This window comes from Balaenoptera acutorostrata, chromosome X (assembly GCF_949987535.1).
Source record: "Balaenoptera acutorostrata chromosome X, mBalAcu1.1, whole genome shotgun sequence".
Lineage (NCBI taxonomy): Eukaryota > Metazoa > Chordata > Mammalia > Artiodactyla > Balaenopteridae > Balaenoptera > Balaenoptera acutorostrata.
Window position 1 is genome coordinate 104,602,429 of NC_080085.1, and position 14,773 is coordinate 104,617,201.

General features: G+C 48.0%; 1 protein-coding gene across 6 annotated transcripts in view; it reads right to left on the reverse strand.

The window, feature by feature from the left end:
* Window positions 1-14,773, reverse strand: part of SEPTIN6 (septin 6) — a 69,605-nt gene that overhangs the window by 19,057 nt on the left and 35,775 nt on the right. For all 6 annotated transcript variants that reach the window (XM_007178593.3, XM_007178592.3, XM_057537550.1 and 3 more), the window contains 2 exons: window positions 9,243-9,429; window positions 6,597-6,758 (listed from right to left, as the gene is read on the reverse strand). In XM_007178593.3, coding sequence (XP_007178655.2) covers window positions 6,597-6,758; window positions 9,243-9,429 — 349 coding nt within the window. The remainder of the gene's footprint in view (window positions 1-6,596; window positions 6,759-9,242; window positions 9,430-14,773) is intronic.

The window sequence follows — 14,773 nt, forward strand, 5'->3', positions numbered from 1 at the left end:
ACAAGGACATGGCCGAGTGCGTAGGGAACAAAGACAGTAAATAAGCAGAATAATAAGCAGATACACAGATTAGGCAGCTAGTCAGTCTTCACAGTTGCCGAGGGGAAAAGCCTTTGGAGCGCAGGTGAGTGGGATGAGGAGGGCTATGTGTGGAGAGAGACTGAAGGAGAACCAAGGGGCTGGGATCACTGCACCCCTTCCCGGAGTGTGACAGCGCCGAGAACAGGCACATACGGAGACCACACTGCTTTCTGACTGAGATGGACGCTCCTGGTTCTCATCCTTCCCCAGAGCAAGAGCTCGCACTGAACTCCTGAGCCTAGGAGTCAGGTCCCCAAGTATTTACCCACGTGCCCATCCCTGTGCGGGGTTCTGTGTCAGGGGCTGTAAGGGAAACAAAAGGAGTAGAAGACACACTCTCTCGCCCTCTGGGAGCTTACACTCTGGCTGGGGAAGACTTAATAACATACCCAAAATCATGTAAGACAGAATATGCCCAAGGGCTCAAGTGTATGGTCTGATGCCCTGCACACAGTAGGTGCTTAATAAATACTCCTTGAATGGCAGTGGCACGACCACAGGAATAACAGAGGAAAGAAAAGTACAAATGCTTGCAGGGGAGGTGGGTAATGAGGAGCGAGGCCCAGAGAAGAGGCAGCCGCCCCCAGCTGGTAGCGTGGGACCTGGGACACCGGCACTGCGCCCCATTCCACAGGGAGCCGGCCAGGTTATAAGTCTGAGCCACCACTGGCCGAATGGAAGCACTGAATAAATACTGTTTACAAACCAGGTGATCCTGGGTGGAGTTTTAGCCAAAAGGGCTTTACACAGAGAAGGAAAAAGTCCACTGGAACAAGCTTTCTTAGCCTGCTTGGAGAAACAGGCTTCGATCTCAGATATTCTGACCCACTTGTTCACTCATCCAGTCTACAAATATTTACTGAGCTGCTACTATGTGCCAGGCATTAAGAAGAATACAACGGGGCTTCCCTGGTGGCGCAGTGGTTGAGAATCTGCCTGCTAAGGCAGGGGACACGGGTTCGAGCCCTGGTCTGGGAAGATCCCACATGCTGCGGAGCAGCTGGGCCCGTGAGCCACAACTACTGAGCCTGGGCATCTGGAGCCTGTGCTCTGCAACAAGAGAGGCCGCGATAGTGAGAGGCCCACGCACCGCGATGAAGAGTGGCCTCCACTTGCCGCACCTAGAGAAAGCCCTCGCACAGAAACGAAGACCCAACACAGCCAAAAATAAATATAAAAATAAATAAATAAATAAAAGATTACTATTTAAAAAAAAAAAAAGAAGAATGCAACACCGAAAAAGCTCAGAGCCTGCCCCTGGCGAGTGCACAGTGTGGTAGGGGAAAGACGCACCAACAATGATAATACAGTAAAGGTCCAGACTATGAACAGAGGCTTGAGGGCTGGAGGAACTCAGAGGAAGAAGAAGCTAATTCCGTGGGAAGTCAAAGCAGGCTTCGTGGAGTAGGTAGTAGCAATTGTACTAACAGGATTGGGAGCTATGGACCTGATACTAGCTGCAGCTCTGTTTCCCACGTACCAGGTGCTCTACGTTGCATTATCTCATTGAATCTTTACAACACTAGGAGGTACGTATTCTTATTATCCCCATTTTATAGAAGAGGAAACTGAAGTCCAGAAGGGCTAAATGACTTGCCAGCAGCCACACCGTAGTAAGAGGCAGAGCTAGGGGTGGAATCCAGGTCTCTCTGACTTCAAAGCCCACCCCTGCTGGTCTACCACTCCCTTTTGGGGGGTTCAAGCAGCAGATGAGGGGAGCACTCTAAACCCCGGGGGTGAACTGGCCATGCAAGGCCAGATTGTAAGAGGCAGTTGAAATCTGATCTCACAGCCAATCCTTCCTTTCCATTCTCCTCTAACTCTGCACCCCAAGAATGTTCTTCAGAGTGGAAGAACACAGGCGTTAGTCAGGAGCTCAGACCCAGGACATCTGCTAAACCCCCGAGGTGCTTGGCCATCCAGCTGAAGCAGCTCCCCCTTCACCCCCTTCTCAGCTGCTCTCCAATGATCATCTCAGGTGTTCCCACACCCCTTCCCACTTCAATGACTGTCCCTGAAATGGGGACAGAGGACAGAGGGAAAGATGAGGTTATGGATATGGAAGGTGGGTGAGGGGTGGAGGTGGGAAATGTTTCATCAGTCCTAGCAGGGGACCGATCACGAGGGTCATCGGGCGTGCGACATATGGAGCATGGAGTGGGGGCAATGAAATCCTGAAAACTCTGCCTAAGTGCCAGAGCGTCTGTGACCTCTGCCAGCTGGCTTTGCAGGGGGGTCATCTGGACACAATTCATTCCCCCTCAGAGACCCAAGACACGTCGGGAGCCTCAAATCCACCCCCAAACACTTTCAAGGAAAAAGCTGCCCCTCCTGCAGAGAGCCCGAAGCTCCAGTCACACGAAGGCGCAGCCATGGCAGAGGGCTAGACCGAGGGAGGAAATGTTGCATCATTCTCACGCATCCTGGGCTCTCGGCTGACAGTGATGGAGGAGGAGGGCATGTGAAGTGGGAAGTACTTCTCTGGGCTTAAGAGCAAAAAAAGAAAAAAAAATCCAAGAAGAGAATAAAGGCATTAAAAAATGTCAGTATTCCCTTGGGTCTGTTATTTTTATCTCCAAAAGACACTGTTAGTTAGAATGCCAGGGTCACTTGCTTTCCCTCCTCCTTAAACTGCTGTCATTTTATCCTTCCCCGCTCTAAAACACACAACCCCTGCCACGGCAGCTTCAGAGGGCTCCCGAGGCCTCCCACACACACTCCTTTGCAACTGGCATCAAAGTCTGTTCTGATAAGTATATGCAAGGATATCATTTCCGAGTGCTCCCAGGCAGATTTCATTTGATGCTACAACAGGCTTACAGGGCGGTTAGCGTCAACCCCATTCGTGATTTGGAAAACTGGTGCACAGAAGAGTTAACCGAGTTGCCCAGGTCCCTAAGTCCCGTGCCCAGATCTTCCCAGGGAGCAGTGAGGACACCACGCTGTAGCTGCCAGCCTCTCCCAACCACCCAGGGCTGGAAGTCAGCTCAGCTTTAACCATGAAGGACAGGAAATCATGGGGCCAGCTCTGGCCCTCTTTCTGCTGCTCTTGAGAGACTGATGGCTCTGAAAACCAGAATAGAGTCGAGCAGAGCATGCAGAAGGTAAACCCTCCAACCAACCCCACCTCCAGGGCTGATACTTTGTATGTGTGGGCCCAGGGAGGAGCGGGTCGATGCAAGATAGTGCAGCTGCTGAAACCTGGACAGGTTCCTAAGGGGACTCCGTGTTACCCTCTCTCGCCCAAGAGACCTCGGATGCCCCAGTCTCAGAAAACTCCACCAGGAGATAGTCCCAAGCCTCCTCCTGGGAGTCTGTTCCCAGACTCACTACCTTTGCAGCCTCATATGTACCTTAAATTCCTCTCGGAACATTTTAAAGTGTTTGATGATCCAACTGGCATGATTATTCTATTCTGGTTCCACGACACCCATTCTACTAGGGAGGTTAGATGACCATCCCCCTAAGCCTCGCGAAACAGAGTGTCAGGACCACCGTTTATCTCTCATCTGATAATATCCCGAGTGGTGTGGCTTCCTCCCAGGGGGACAGTATTTCCCAGTCGTGCCGCCGGTTATGCTGGCCTCCATTCTAGGCTCCTACCAGTGACCGAGAATTGTCTGATTCTCTCAAGTCAACCCTTGGTGGTGATTCCCACAAAAGTATGTGCCAACAATGGAAACGGCACTGCTGCCTCAGGAGGAGAGACAGGCTTGTGCCTATGGGTCTCCCTGTGACCCTCCCGGTCACCAATGCGCTCTCACTGGGCCCAAATGCCTTTGCGGGGGCCAAACCCAAGACCTCACAGGCAGCCAACCGACTGAGCCGAGTCGAGTAACTGGGCCTAGTCCCTGGTCCCTGGCCATGGTTTGAACCATTCAAAGAACAACATTCGATTTGAACCACATAGCAATTTTAAGCATTAAAGTCTACAACCTTGAGAGCTCTCAGAGCATAGGTGGAAAGGAGCACGTGACAAGACCTCTCCCTCCCTTCTCTTTCCCCTCAAGCTGAAATAAGGGTTTTCAGAGCCACCCAGAAGCCCAGGGGGAGGCTAGACCTCACGACTCTCATTTCCTGCCATGCAAATCCCTAGTGGGGAGCTGCAGGATGACAGGCGGCTCTTCTGCACTTGGACAAGAGGCTTCTTCCACTCTTCCAATCCAGTTCCCATGACAATTGGCTGGGGTGGCCGAGGCTGTGAGGCTGGAGTCAAATTCAGAACTGAAAGGCCAGCACCCATTCCTCCTACCAGCCAAGCCCGGCCCTCTGATGATGCAGCTTCATATGCACGGCTTGTCCGAAGACCCAGTTTGATGCAGTTGCTCCAGTGGCAGGCAGGCTCAGCAATCCTGTGTATATATTTTATAGCAGCAACTCCCCACCCTTTCCCCATCACAACACATGCAACACACAGCGTTCACATGCACGCCCCCTCCCGTGCACATGCCCAGTTCAGGCACGCTAGCTGTGAGCCACCCGTCTTTCTCACTCAAAAAAGCCTGGGGGAACACAAGGCAATGAGTGCTGAGTGATGCTGTTACAGGGATAACCCGGAATACACTCAAATGTAGTTTTTCAAAGTAAAACACTGGACTAATGTAAGAAAGGACTCAGAATCCCTTCACAGCCAAAACAGCATGGTTGAGGACTGCTGCTTCGTAGCACAGGAAGTTTCTGACCTTGAGGCCAAGGCTGCCCGAGCTTCAAGCAAGGGCCCAGAGCTAAGTCGAGAGCAGAGCCCAACGTGATTGCCACTCCTGACCCACAATGCAGCCAGCGGTCGTTTTGTGTGATGCCCTGAGATTGCTGAGGACTCTTCGCCCCTTTCTGTCCTTAGCAAAGCAAACCACAAGACCGAAAGCTGCCTAGTGACTTATGGAATCCACGTTCAGAAGGTATCTATGGGACTTGATGTTCTGAGGTGACTAGGCGCTTCCAGACATCAGTGCCTGATGACGCTTCTCTCTAGGCTCCAATTTTCTTGCAGACTAGGCACCCTTTCAGGTTTTCTCATCATGACAGAAGCTGGTTTCCATCAGAACGCCCTGACTGCTGGAGAGGATAAGCACTAATCTTTTTTTTTTAGTTTTTTAATGCTCATGACCAGTCAGAGAGGCTACAACTCCACCTCCCACAATCCACACAGCTCTACCCTCGGGCCAGATTTGTGTCAAAGATGATGAGGGACCTCTCATCACAAACATATCTCGGGTGTATTGATGGGCAGGAAGTCAGGCGAGACAGTGACTTGCTGCCCCGCTATGCTAATTTGTTGGCCGATTCACAGGAGGTGGCAGCTGATGCTCTAATGATAACTTAGGGGGTGGCGGCAGCAGGAAAGTTTTCTAAAAATGGCTTTTATTACAAGGCTTTCCTGAGTTTGGCCATACCCAGGCATTATGTCATTAGGAAAAACTGATGCCTCTCAACAGAGAAAAAGAAATCTGTTCCCAAAGCAGAGGCTTTCTGCAAGCTATTATCTGTCTCCTTGAAATCACAACATTGAAGATTTCGCAGCAACGGCATCAACACATTGTAAAGAAGCACGAGGAGCTATTTGACTCCCTGCCTTCTTCATTACTCATTCCTCTAGTAGGGGGAGTGGGGGAGTGAGAGGAAAGATGGCAAGCGGTTGGTTGTGGGTTTTTTTTTCAATTCATTCACACTTAATAAAGCAAAGCATAACCCTGAAATTTAAAAATAACATTTCTCTAGTCACCAGAAAAATTGGAGGCTACATGTCATTTTTCCTCCCAGGGGCAAAGGGCTTGATTATCTGAGTACAGATTAGCCTCGAGTCTCCGAAGCCAGCCAACTTTTTCAGCCTTGCCTTCTTTCGCCGCATCCATTGGTCAGAGACAAAGACCGTTTGCCTTTCCGGCAGTCCCATGGGGGCTGCCTGGCCTAGGCCAGTGTGGCATCAGAGAGGAGGGTAGAAGGAGAGGTCTGAATCCCCTGGAGTCAGTCTTTCCCTCCCTCAGTCTCTGGCTATTAATCTCTGCATCTCTGAGGAGAGAGGAGCTATTTGCTTCTGGATTCTTTCTCACAAATACCTGAGACTCGGATAATGAAAGTTGACTACACTAAGATGGATGGTGATGTTTGACTGCTATTTGGTAAAATAATAATAATTAAGAGCAAATGGCCAGGGCTTCCCTGGTGGCGCAGTGGTTAAGAATCCGCCTATCAATGCAGAGGACATGGATTCGAGCCCTTGTCCAGGAAGATCCCACACGCTGCAGAGCAACTAAGCCCGTGTGCCACAACTACTGAAGCCTGCGCACGTAGAGCCCGTGCACCACAACAAAGAGAAGCCACCGCAATGAGAAGCCCGCGCACCGCAATGAAGAGTAGCCCCCGCTCGCCACACCTAGAGAAAGCCCGCGTGCAGCAACAAAGACCCAACACAGCTAAAAACAAATAAATAAAATAAATTTTTTAAAAAAGAGCAATGTACTTAGAAAAAAAAAGAGCAAATGGCCAGAAAGTTGAAGCCCTGTGCTCCCACTCACGTTCATGGTTCCGTTGATCTCTGCCACCGACTCATCATCTGTAGGGAACTGGTAGATCTGGACTCCATTGCTGACAAGCTCGCTGGTGATTTTGATTTTGAACTTTGTTAGCTCACTCTTAGAAATGGCATCTGATTTGGCAATGATGGGGATGATGTTTACCTAGGGAAGGGAGGAGCAAAGTGGCATCATTGTTGGTAATCTGCAGCTGATAGCAGCATGACCTAGGACTTCTACCAGCTGCCAGAGGGAGCAGCTCAACACAATAGTCCAGGACTGGCCACCTCCATGGCCAAACAGCAGTATAATATATGACAATGAGTGCTTACTGTTTGCTGGGCACTGAACTAAGTGCTTTACAAGGATTAACACAATTAACCCTGACAAAAAACCCTCCCAGGAGGTATTAGTACCACAATGAGAAACTGAGGCACAGAGAGGCTAACTAGCTTGTCCAAGGCCACAGAGCAGGTAAGTAACAGAACTGGGATCCAGATCCAAGTTTAGCCTTATTCCTAAGTCCACAGTCTTAACCTGCCAGCTCAGATCCAAATTGATGAGCTATGTGATATCTTAATATCAAGGTCACTGCTTGGGTGATTTGAAGCAGAAAGAGGACAGTTGGGAATCGACAGCGGACAAGGGGAGAGGTGGCAACTCCTTGCTAACAGTAAATTGTCCCAACCCATCGGTGCAGGCTAGCCCCAGCCAGTATGAAAGGAACCCACATGCGAAGGGAAGAAAGGCAGGGCTCTGTGAAGATGCACACCTGGCCCTCTTTCTGGCAGCAAACACTGATGAACCAACCCACTTACGTGACGACGACCCTGTGTTACCAATTTGATCTGAGACTTAGCCAAAAAGAGTTACATTGCCGGAGTCTCATGATTAATTTCTGCATAAAGAAAGCAGGTACAAATGCCCAATTTTGGACAGCAGGAGAAAGGACTAATGCTACCCCAAAGTTCAATCCACCTGAACCTCAATCCTTGAAATACCTCCAAGAAGTGACAAGGCTTTTACTGTCGGAGGGTAAAGAAACTTACATGCCTGAGTGAGACAGAGCACAGCTAAGCTCAAGTTCACACACAAAGCACAGCTGGTCCTGCCAGCAGACTCCAATGGGCTGGCATGGATGGTACTTGGGCCCTGAAAAGAGCTCTAGACTTAAGACAAATTCCACCTCCTTTGCTCTTTGCCTTAGGAGCGCCTCTCAAGGCTGACACTGCAGCTTCAGGTGCTGGTCAAAGAAAGACTGGACGTTGGAGGCACCTCCCTTAAAGTCTTGGGGCGTGGGGATTGAAGCCCTTGGCAAGGTGGCAACACTTTTCGCCACGTCCCCCACTGGCACGCTGTAAACACAGGCCTACCTAACTCAGCTCCTCCACCAGGCCGCCAGCCGCATCACTCTGCTGCCCTCTTCAAGACATGCAGGATGTGGCGACGTTTCCCAAGCGGCCCGTTACTCGTGGGCAGTGAACTCACTGCTGTGAAAAACGAAAAACTGCTCCTATTTTGATGCTAGCTGAAACTCCGTTTTTATAGTGGTGCGACTAAACAGCTGCATATAAAGTAGATTTTTTTTGTAAAATAAATTCCCTGGAGTGAGAGAGAGCTCGGTCTGAATCCCAGACCCATTACAAGTTGTCTGACCTGGAGCAAGCTACTTGACTGTGCCTCAGTTTCCTCCTGTGTAAAATGAGGATAATAATAGTACCCACCACACTGGATTATTGGAAGGACGAAATAAAAACAATGCATATAAAGTACTCATCACAGTGCCAGACACATATGAAATGTTAGGGGAGGAAACGTACTAGTAATTAGGCTTTTTAAAGATTCTTGTGGTCGACTCTTTTGCACAGCCAATAATCCTTTAACATGAAGAATCACTGTCTAATTTATATCCGATGTGGGACTTGCATTTTTCAGTTTATCTTAAAGCAGGATGTGCCTGATTCCCACAGCCATCTTCCTTGGGTATGGAGGCAACATAACCTGGTGCCACAGATCTGAGTTCAAATCTAGGCTCTGCCAGGAGTTGGCTATATGACAATGGGTATGTCACTTAACCTCTTAGAGCCTCAGTTTTCTCTTCTATAAAATGGGAGGTAATGATAGTGTTTGCCTTACCGAGTTGTTGTGAGGATTCAATGAGATACTCCATGAGGTACTTTTACAGTGGTGACATATAATAAGGGTTTAACAAATGTTAGCTGCTATGATAAAATTATTATTGATAATAAGAATAGTAACTTTTGAAGTCGTTTGCATGTGTGATTCTAGTAAAGGTCAGTTAACATCAGGACAAAGGAAAAACACCTTTGCATCGCCAAAGCCTAAGGCCCTAGACCCAGACAGCCGTCTGGCTTGCATCCACCTTTATTCCCAAGAGGGATCAGGGCAGAAAGACAGCTCAGGGAAGACTCATGCCCAGTGCTGGGAAAACATCACAAAGCATACAACTCAGGTGCTGGATCAATTAACACCATCTTTATGGAGGGACAGGGAATGAAGGGGAGGATGAGGACGCCACACAACCTCTCCTGAGCTCTGGCATCTGCACTGCACAAGAGACCAGAAGGAGGGAGCCCAGCTTGCCCTGCCTCCCGCCCGCCCTCGTCCCTGCCTCCCAGGCCTCAGTACCTTACTGTCCAGCTTCTTCATCGTCACTAGGTCCAGAGACTTCAAGGAATGACCCGTGGGGGCGATGAAGTACAAGCAGGCGTGGATGCGGGAATCATGGTAGTTGTGCAGTACCCTGAGGATCTTCAGCTCCTCCTGCAGGTAGGCCTCAAATTGGGCGTCGATGAATTCCACAATGGGCTTGTAGCTAAAGGAGAGAGTAGGGAAATGGCCAGACCACTTCAAAAACCTGGATTTTGATAGGCTTCGAAACTCTTTTAGAAGTTGAAAATGTCCTTGGTAATCTGACTCTCCCCATCCAGCTGGATTTCTCCATCTCCTCTCAGTGGGCCTCCAACTCCGTCAGACTGTCCACCTCTTTGGTCCCCACATGAGCCAACCATATGCCCATCAGTGCGCTTTCTCTCTAGAATGTGCATTTCTCTCTTCTCATCCCAATCCTGCCCTCCCAGGCCTCAGGGCTCGGATGAATGCCGATCTCCTCCACAATTCCCCAGTTACGCCAGAAATCCCTTCTGTGACCCAGGAGTGTAAAAAAGAATTATGCTATTGGATCGCTTACTGTTGCTTCACAAGGATTAGTGTTCCCTCAAATAGACTGTGTCCTTGTGAAGGGCAGGGACAGTGAAGGGCCCTTCTCTGCCCCCACGGGGCCCTGATGCAGTGTGGAGCCCACTGGCAGTATCTGTGGATGGGCTGATTGCGCGCCAGGCTGGGCTCACGTCTCCGCTTCCTGTGTCTCCCCCCCAGTGCCTAATACTCAAGCTGGTACCCAGTGGCGGTCAGGACCTCTCCTTGACCCATTGCTGGGGAATCTTCCAGAACACACTGGGTTCTGCTCAATCTTCCTGGGTTCGAGGCGCTCCCCTAAGGTCCAGGTATTTTTCCAGTTCTCATTTCCTCTAAGGTTGTGACTTGAAAATCTACATATTCGGACAAAATTTGGTGAAGATAGTCCCGTCTGCACAACCTGAACACACGTGCGCACACAAACACACACACACACACACCGCATGCCCCGCCCCCCAGCTCACTGAGTCTCCAGGCACGGCGCTCCCGTGTGGCTCCAAGTCTTGCCAGGGGTCTTAGCCGAGAGTCAGTCCTCTGCTTCTCTCTGTCCTGGGAAGCGTCTCTGTTCTCTCCCAGGCCATTCCTGCCGCCCCTGCAGCCTCTTCCTGCTCTAGCTAGGTCACTTAGCCTCCGCCCTGCCTCTGTTCTCATCTCCCTGTCTGTCCGCTGCCCCCCCCTCCAGGGCTTCTCCCTTCAAGCTGGAAGGGGTTTATCATCCGGCCCAGGAGAGGGAGTCTGCAGCGACCACTGCGGGAAGGGAACGCGATTGAAGGAGGAGCAGCAGCTCCCACCCTGAGCCTTTTTGAAAGATCCCCCTAGTAGAGAAGGCAAAAGAGCCTTTTTAAAAAGAAATCACACAATTCTAGATTCTGAGAGCTACATACAGAGAGAGCCAGATGCTGGATACCTCTGGAGCCGCAGAGAAAAATCTAAATATATAGTCCTTTCTTTCTTCCTTTGACCCCTATGAGCCAAACATTGTTCTGAAGGGTAAGAGCATCAAAGAATCTGTTGGCTGCAGAGATCCTTAAAAGGTTCCTGAAGAATTAGGAGTGGGGGCGGGGGGATACATCCCTTAGGTTTATCCAATTAATTTTCAGGTGACAGGCTCATTTGAGTGATCTAATTATGGCACTGCTACATTTTTTCCCTCCATTACATAACTTTTTTACTTTTTTTTTTGCTCTACAAAAGGGATCAAAGGAGGAAAGAAAACAATGCATTTTTAGCTTTTTTTCCCCTGAATCTCTAATGATACCCTGAGCCTATCTTTCTGCTAATGCCTCTGGCTCTTAGGGTCTCTGAAGAGATGCATCGTCAGACCAGCCAAAGCAGCCAGTCAACCAACAGTATTTGGTTTAGACTAATCCTAAATGGATGACTCATCTTTGTCTTATTCATTTTTCCCCTTCTTCCTGCATTTTCTTTTGTTTCTGCTCCCAGTTTTATTGAGATATAAGTGACATAGAGCACAGTATAAGTTTTAAGGTGCACAGCATAGTGATTTACATCATGAAGCGATTATCACAATCACTTTAGTGAACATCCATTATCTCATACAGGTACAAAATTAAAGAAATACAAAAAAATTTTCCCTTTTGATGAGAATTCAGGATTAAGTCTCTTAACTTTCATATATAACATACAGCCCTGTTAACTGTATTTATTATGTTGTACATTACATCCCTCGTATTTATCTTATAACTAGAGTCTTTTTTTTTTAATTTATTTTTTGGCTGCATTGGGTCTTCGTTGCTGTGTGCGGGTTTTTCTCTAGTTGTGGTGAGTGGGGGCTACTCTTCGTTGCAGTACGTGGGCTTCTCATTGCAGTGGCTTCTCTTGTTGTGGGACACGGGCTCTAGGTGCGTGGGCTTCAGTAGTTGTGGCTCGCAGGCTCTAGAGCACAGGCTCAGTAGCTGTGGCACAGGGGCTCAGTTGTTCCGCAGCGTGTGGGATCTTCCCGGACCAGGGATCAAACCTGTGTCCCCTGCACTGGCAGGCAGATTCTTAACCACTGCACCACCAGAGAAGTCCCATAACTAGAGTATTATTCATCTTTATATTCTCAGTGTCCGGGATGGTATCTGGAATATAGTAAGGGTCCCAGCCCTGCTCCCAACGGCTCATCTTCCGTCAGTGGCCGTCTCCCCCATCCCACTCTGTCATGCTCACTGGACTCCAGCCCATGGTAAACAAAAATCCCTTACTCCTATAGGCAACCTCCTCACAAAATGCTCCCTTCCTCTAAATGACACCTGACTCCCCTTCAGAGATGCTGCTTCCCTCATATCCTTCTCAACTGGAAGTTTCTACACCCCTCACACCCAAAGGCAGCTTTTTTCCAGCCCATTTTCCCTGGCTTACTATGATCTCTTCCATCTCCTACAAAACCCAGCTCCAATATACTCTACCCCTCCTCCTCACTACCGTTTATCTTTTACTTTTCAGGGTAGGAATTCTTAACCGGGGTCCACAGACCTCCAAGGGGTCTATGCATAGAATTCATAGGATCCATGAACTTGGATAGGAAAAAACTGCATCTTTTTCACTAAGCTCTAACTGAGTTTAGAGTTTCTTCAGGTACGAAAGTAGGTAACAATCTGCAGTCACTTCAGCAGTGCCTGTGATTTCATAACCAATAGAAATCACCAATATTTTTTGTTTCCTATTACAGTTGTTGCAAATATCTCAAAATAGCATTTATAATCATCACAACTTCTGAAGTATAATAGTTATTAGACCTGCATATAGATATTGTTATTTCAGGGATTAAAAGAGAAGCTCACAGATTACTATATCACAATTTTAAAGTATTTTGGTAACTATTTTTTGGTATAATTAATGTATTTTAGGCATTTAAAAATGATATTCTGAGCCCATATGCCTCACTGTTTGGTTAAGGGGCCAAAGGCACAAAACAAGCCCTGGTCTAGACACTATTTCTTATTCATTTCAGACAATGATATGTACTATGAAGACAATAAAGTAGGATAATGGGATAAAAAGTGGCTGAGGGTTCAGCTACTTTAAATACAGTGATCAGGGAAGGCTTCTCTGAGGATGTGGCATTTGAGCTGCAAGGATGAGAATGACAGTCATGGAGAATCTGGGAGAAGAGCATTCCAGGCAGAGGGAATAACAAATGTAATTGTCCTAAGGCAGAAACAAGCTTGACAAGTTTGAGCAGTAGAATTAGTGAACAAAGGAAGAACAGTAAACTATTCACAATTGCCCAAAGGTGGAAACAACTCAAACATCCATCAACTGATAAAGTGTGGAATATCATACAATGGAATATTACTCCGCCATGAAAAGGAAAAAATTCAGATACATGCTGCCACATGGATGAACCTTGAAAACATCATGCTAAGTGAAAGAAGCCAGACACAAAAGGACAAATAGTATATGGTTCCACTTCTGTGAGGTACCTAGAATAGTCAAATTCACAGAAACAGAAAACAGAATAATGGTTACTTACTGGGGGCTGAGGGGAGAGGGGAATGGGAAGTTATTGTTTAATGTGTTTCCTTTTGGGGTGATGAGAATGTCTGGGGACTAAACAGAGGTGGTGGTTGCACAACATTGTGAATTTATTAAATGCCACTGAATTGCTCTCACTTTAAAAGACTTAATTTTATGTTATGTGAATTTCACCTCAAGAAATACAAGAATAGGGCTTCCCTGGTGGCGCAGTGGTTGAGAATCTGCCTGCTAATGCAGGGGACACGGGTTCGAGCCCTGGTCTGGGAAGATCCCACATGCCACGGAGCAGCTGGGCCCGTGAGCCACAACTACTGAGCCTGCGCGTCTGGAGCCTGTGCCCCGCAACGGGAGGGGCCGCGATAGTGAAAGGCCCGCGCACCGCGATGAAGAGCGGTCCCCGCACCGCGATGAAGAGTGGCCCCCACTTGCCGCAACTAGAGAAAGCCCTCGCACGAACCGAAGACCCAACACAGCCAAAAATAAATAAATAAATAAATAAAGTAGCTATACAATTAAAAAAAAAAAAAAAAAAGAAATACAAGAATAATAAGAGATGAAGCAAGCAAGGTAGCAGGGGACAGATCACATAGGGTCTTGTGGGTAGGATATAGTAAGGTTTTTTTTTTTTAACCGTGAAAAGGGTCTTCTGTTCCATAATGTTTTCTATTTGGTTATTGTCAGGTGATAAGAAGTCTATGGCTTTATGCATGTTTATTTTGAAATTGGCTACCTTGCAGAACTACTATCCATTAGAATTGTCTTTCAGTTGATTATTTTGGGTTTCCTAGACAGAGATATTATGGAAAAATAGTAATTTTACCTTTCAATGAATAATTTTCAATTGTCATCTTTCTTGATAATGTTGACCAGTCCTTTCTTGAAACACCCCCTGGCTTCACTGCCACCATTAGCTCCTACCTCTATAATAACTCTTCTTTCTCACTTGCCTTAGCTTAAATTGTTGGCTCATCTCTGAAGTTCTATCCTGGACCATCTTTTGTTGTCATTCTACACATCACATGCCCGTTAGCCCTGCGTGGTCCTGGTCACTCCCATGGCCTCAGTTATCACTGTCTCCTATCCATTTCCTAGACACCCGCAAGTCATCCCAGTCTCCTTCTCCCACGTGCCATTCCTCAGTGCAAACGCAGCTGTCAGAAGCTCCCCTGCTGGAAACCCAGAAGGCCTGGTCACAGACATTATACTTGAACAGCACCCTCTCAGGCAAAGCCGAGATACCATAAGGTCAGGTCTACTGGAACAGTGCCCAGAGTGACAATAGCTAATCTACTCCATCCCTCCAGTCACCTCTTCCCTCTATGCTCATTGCTATTCCACTCTCTCCTCATGGACTCATCATCCCTCAAAAACGTCCACTGTGCCCTGTGAAACCCCTGAACCATGGTAAACAAAATTGCCTACATCTTTGCCACTCAGAGTGTGGTCCTTGAACTGGCAGCACTGTGGTCACCTGAAAG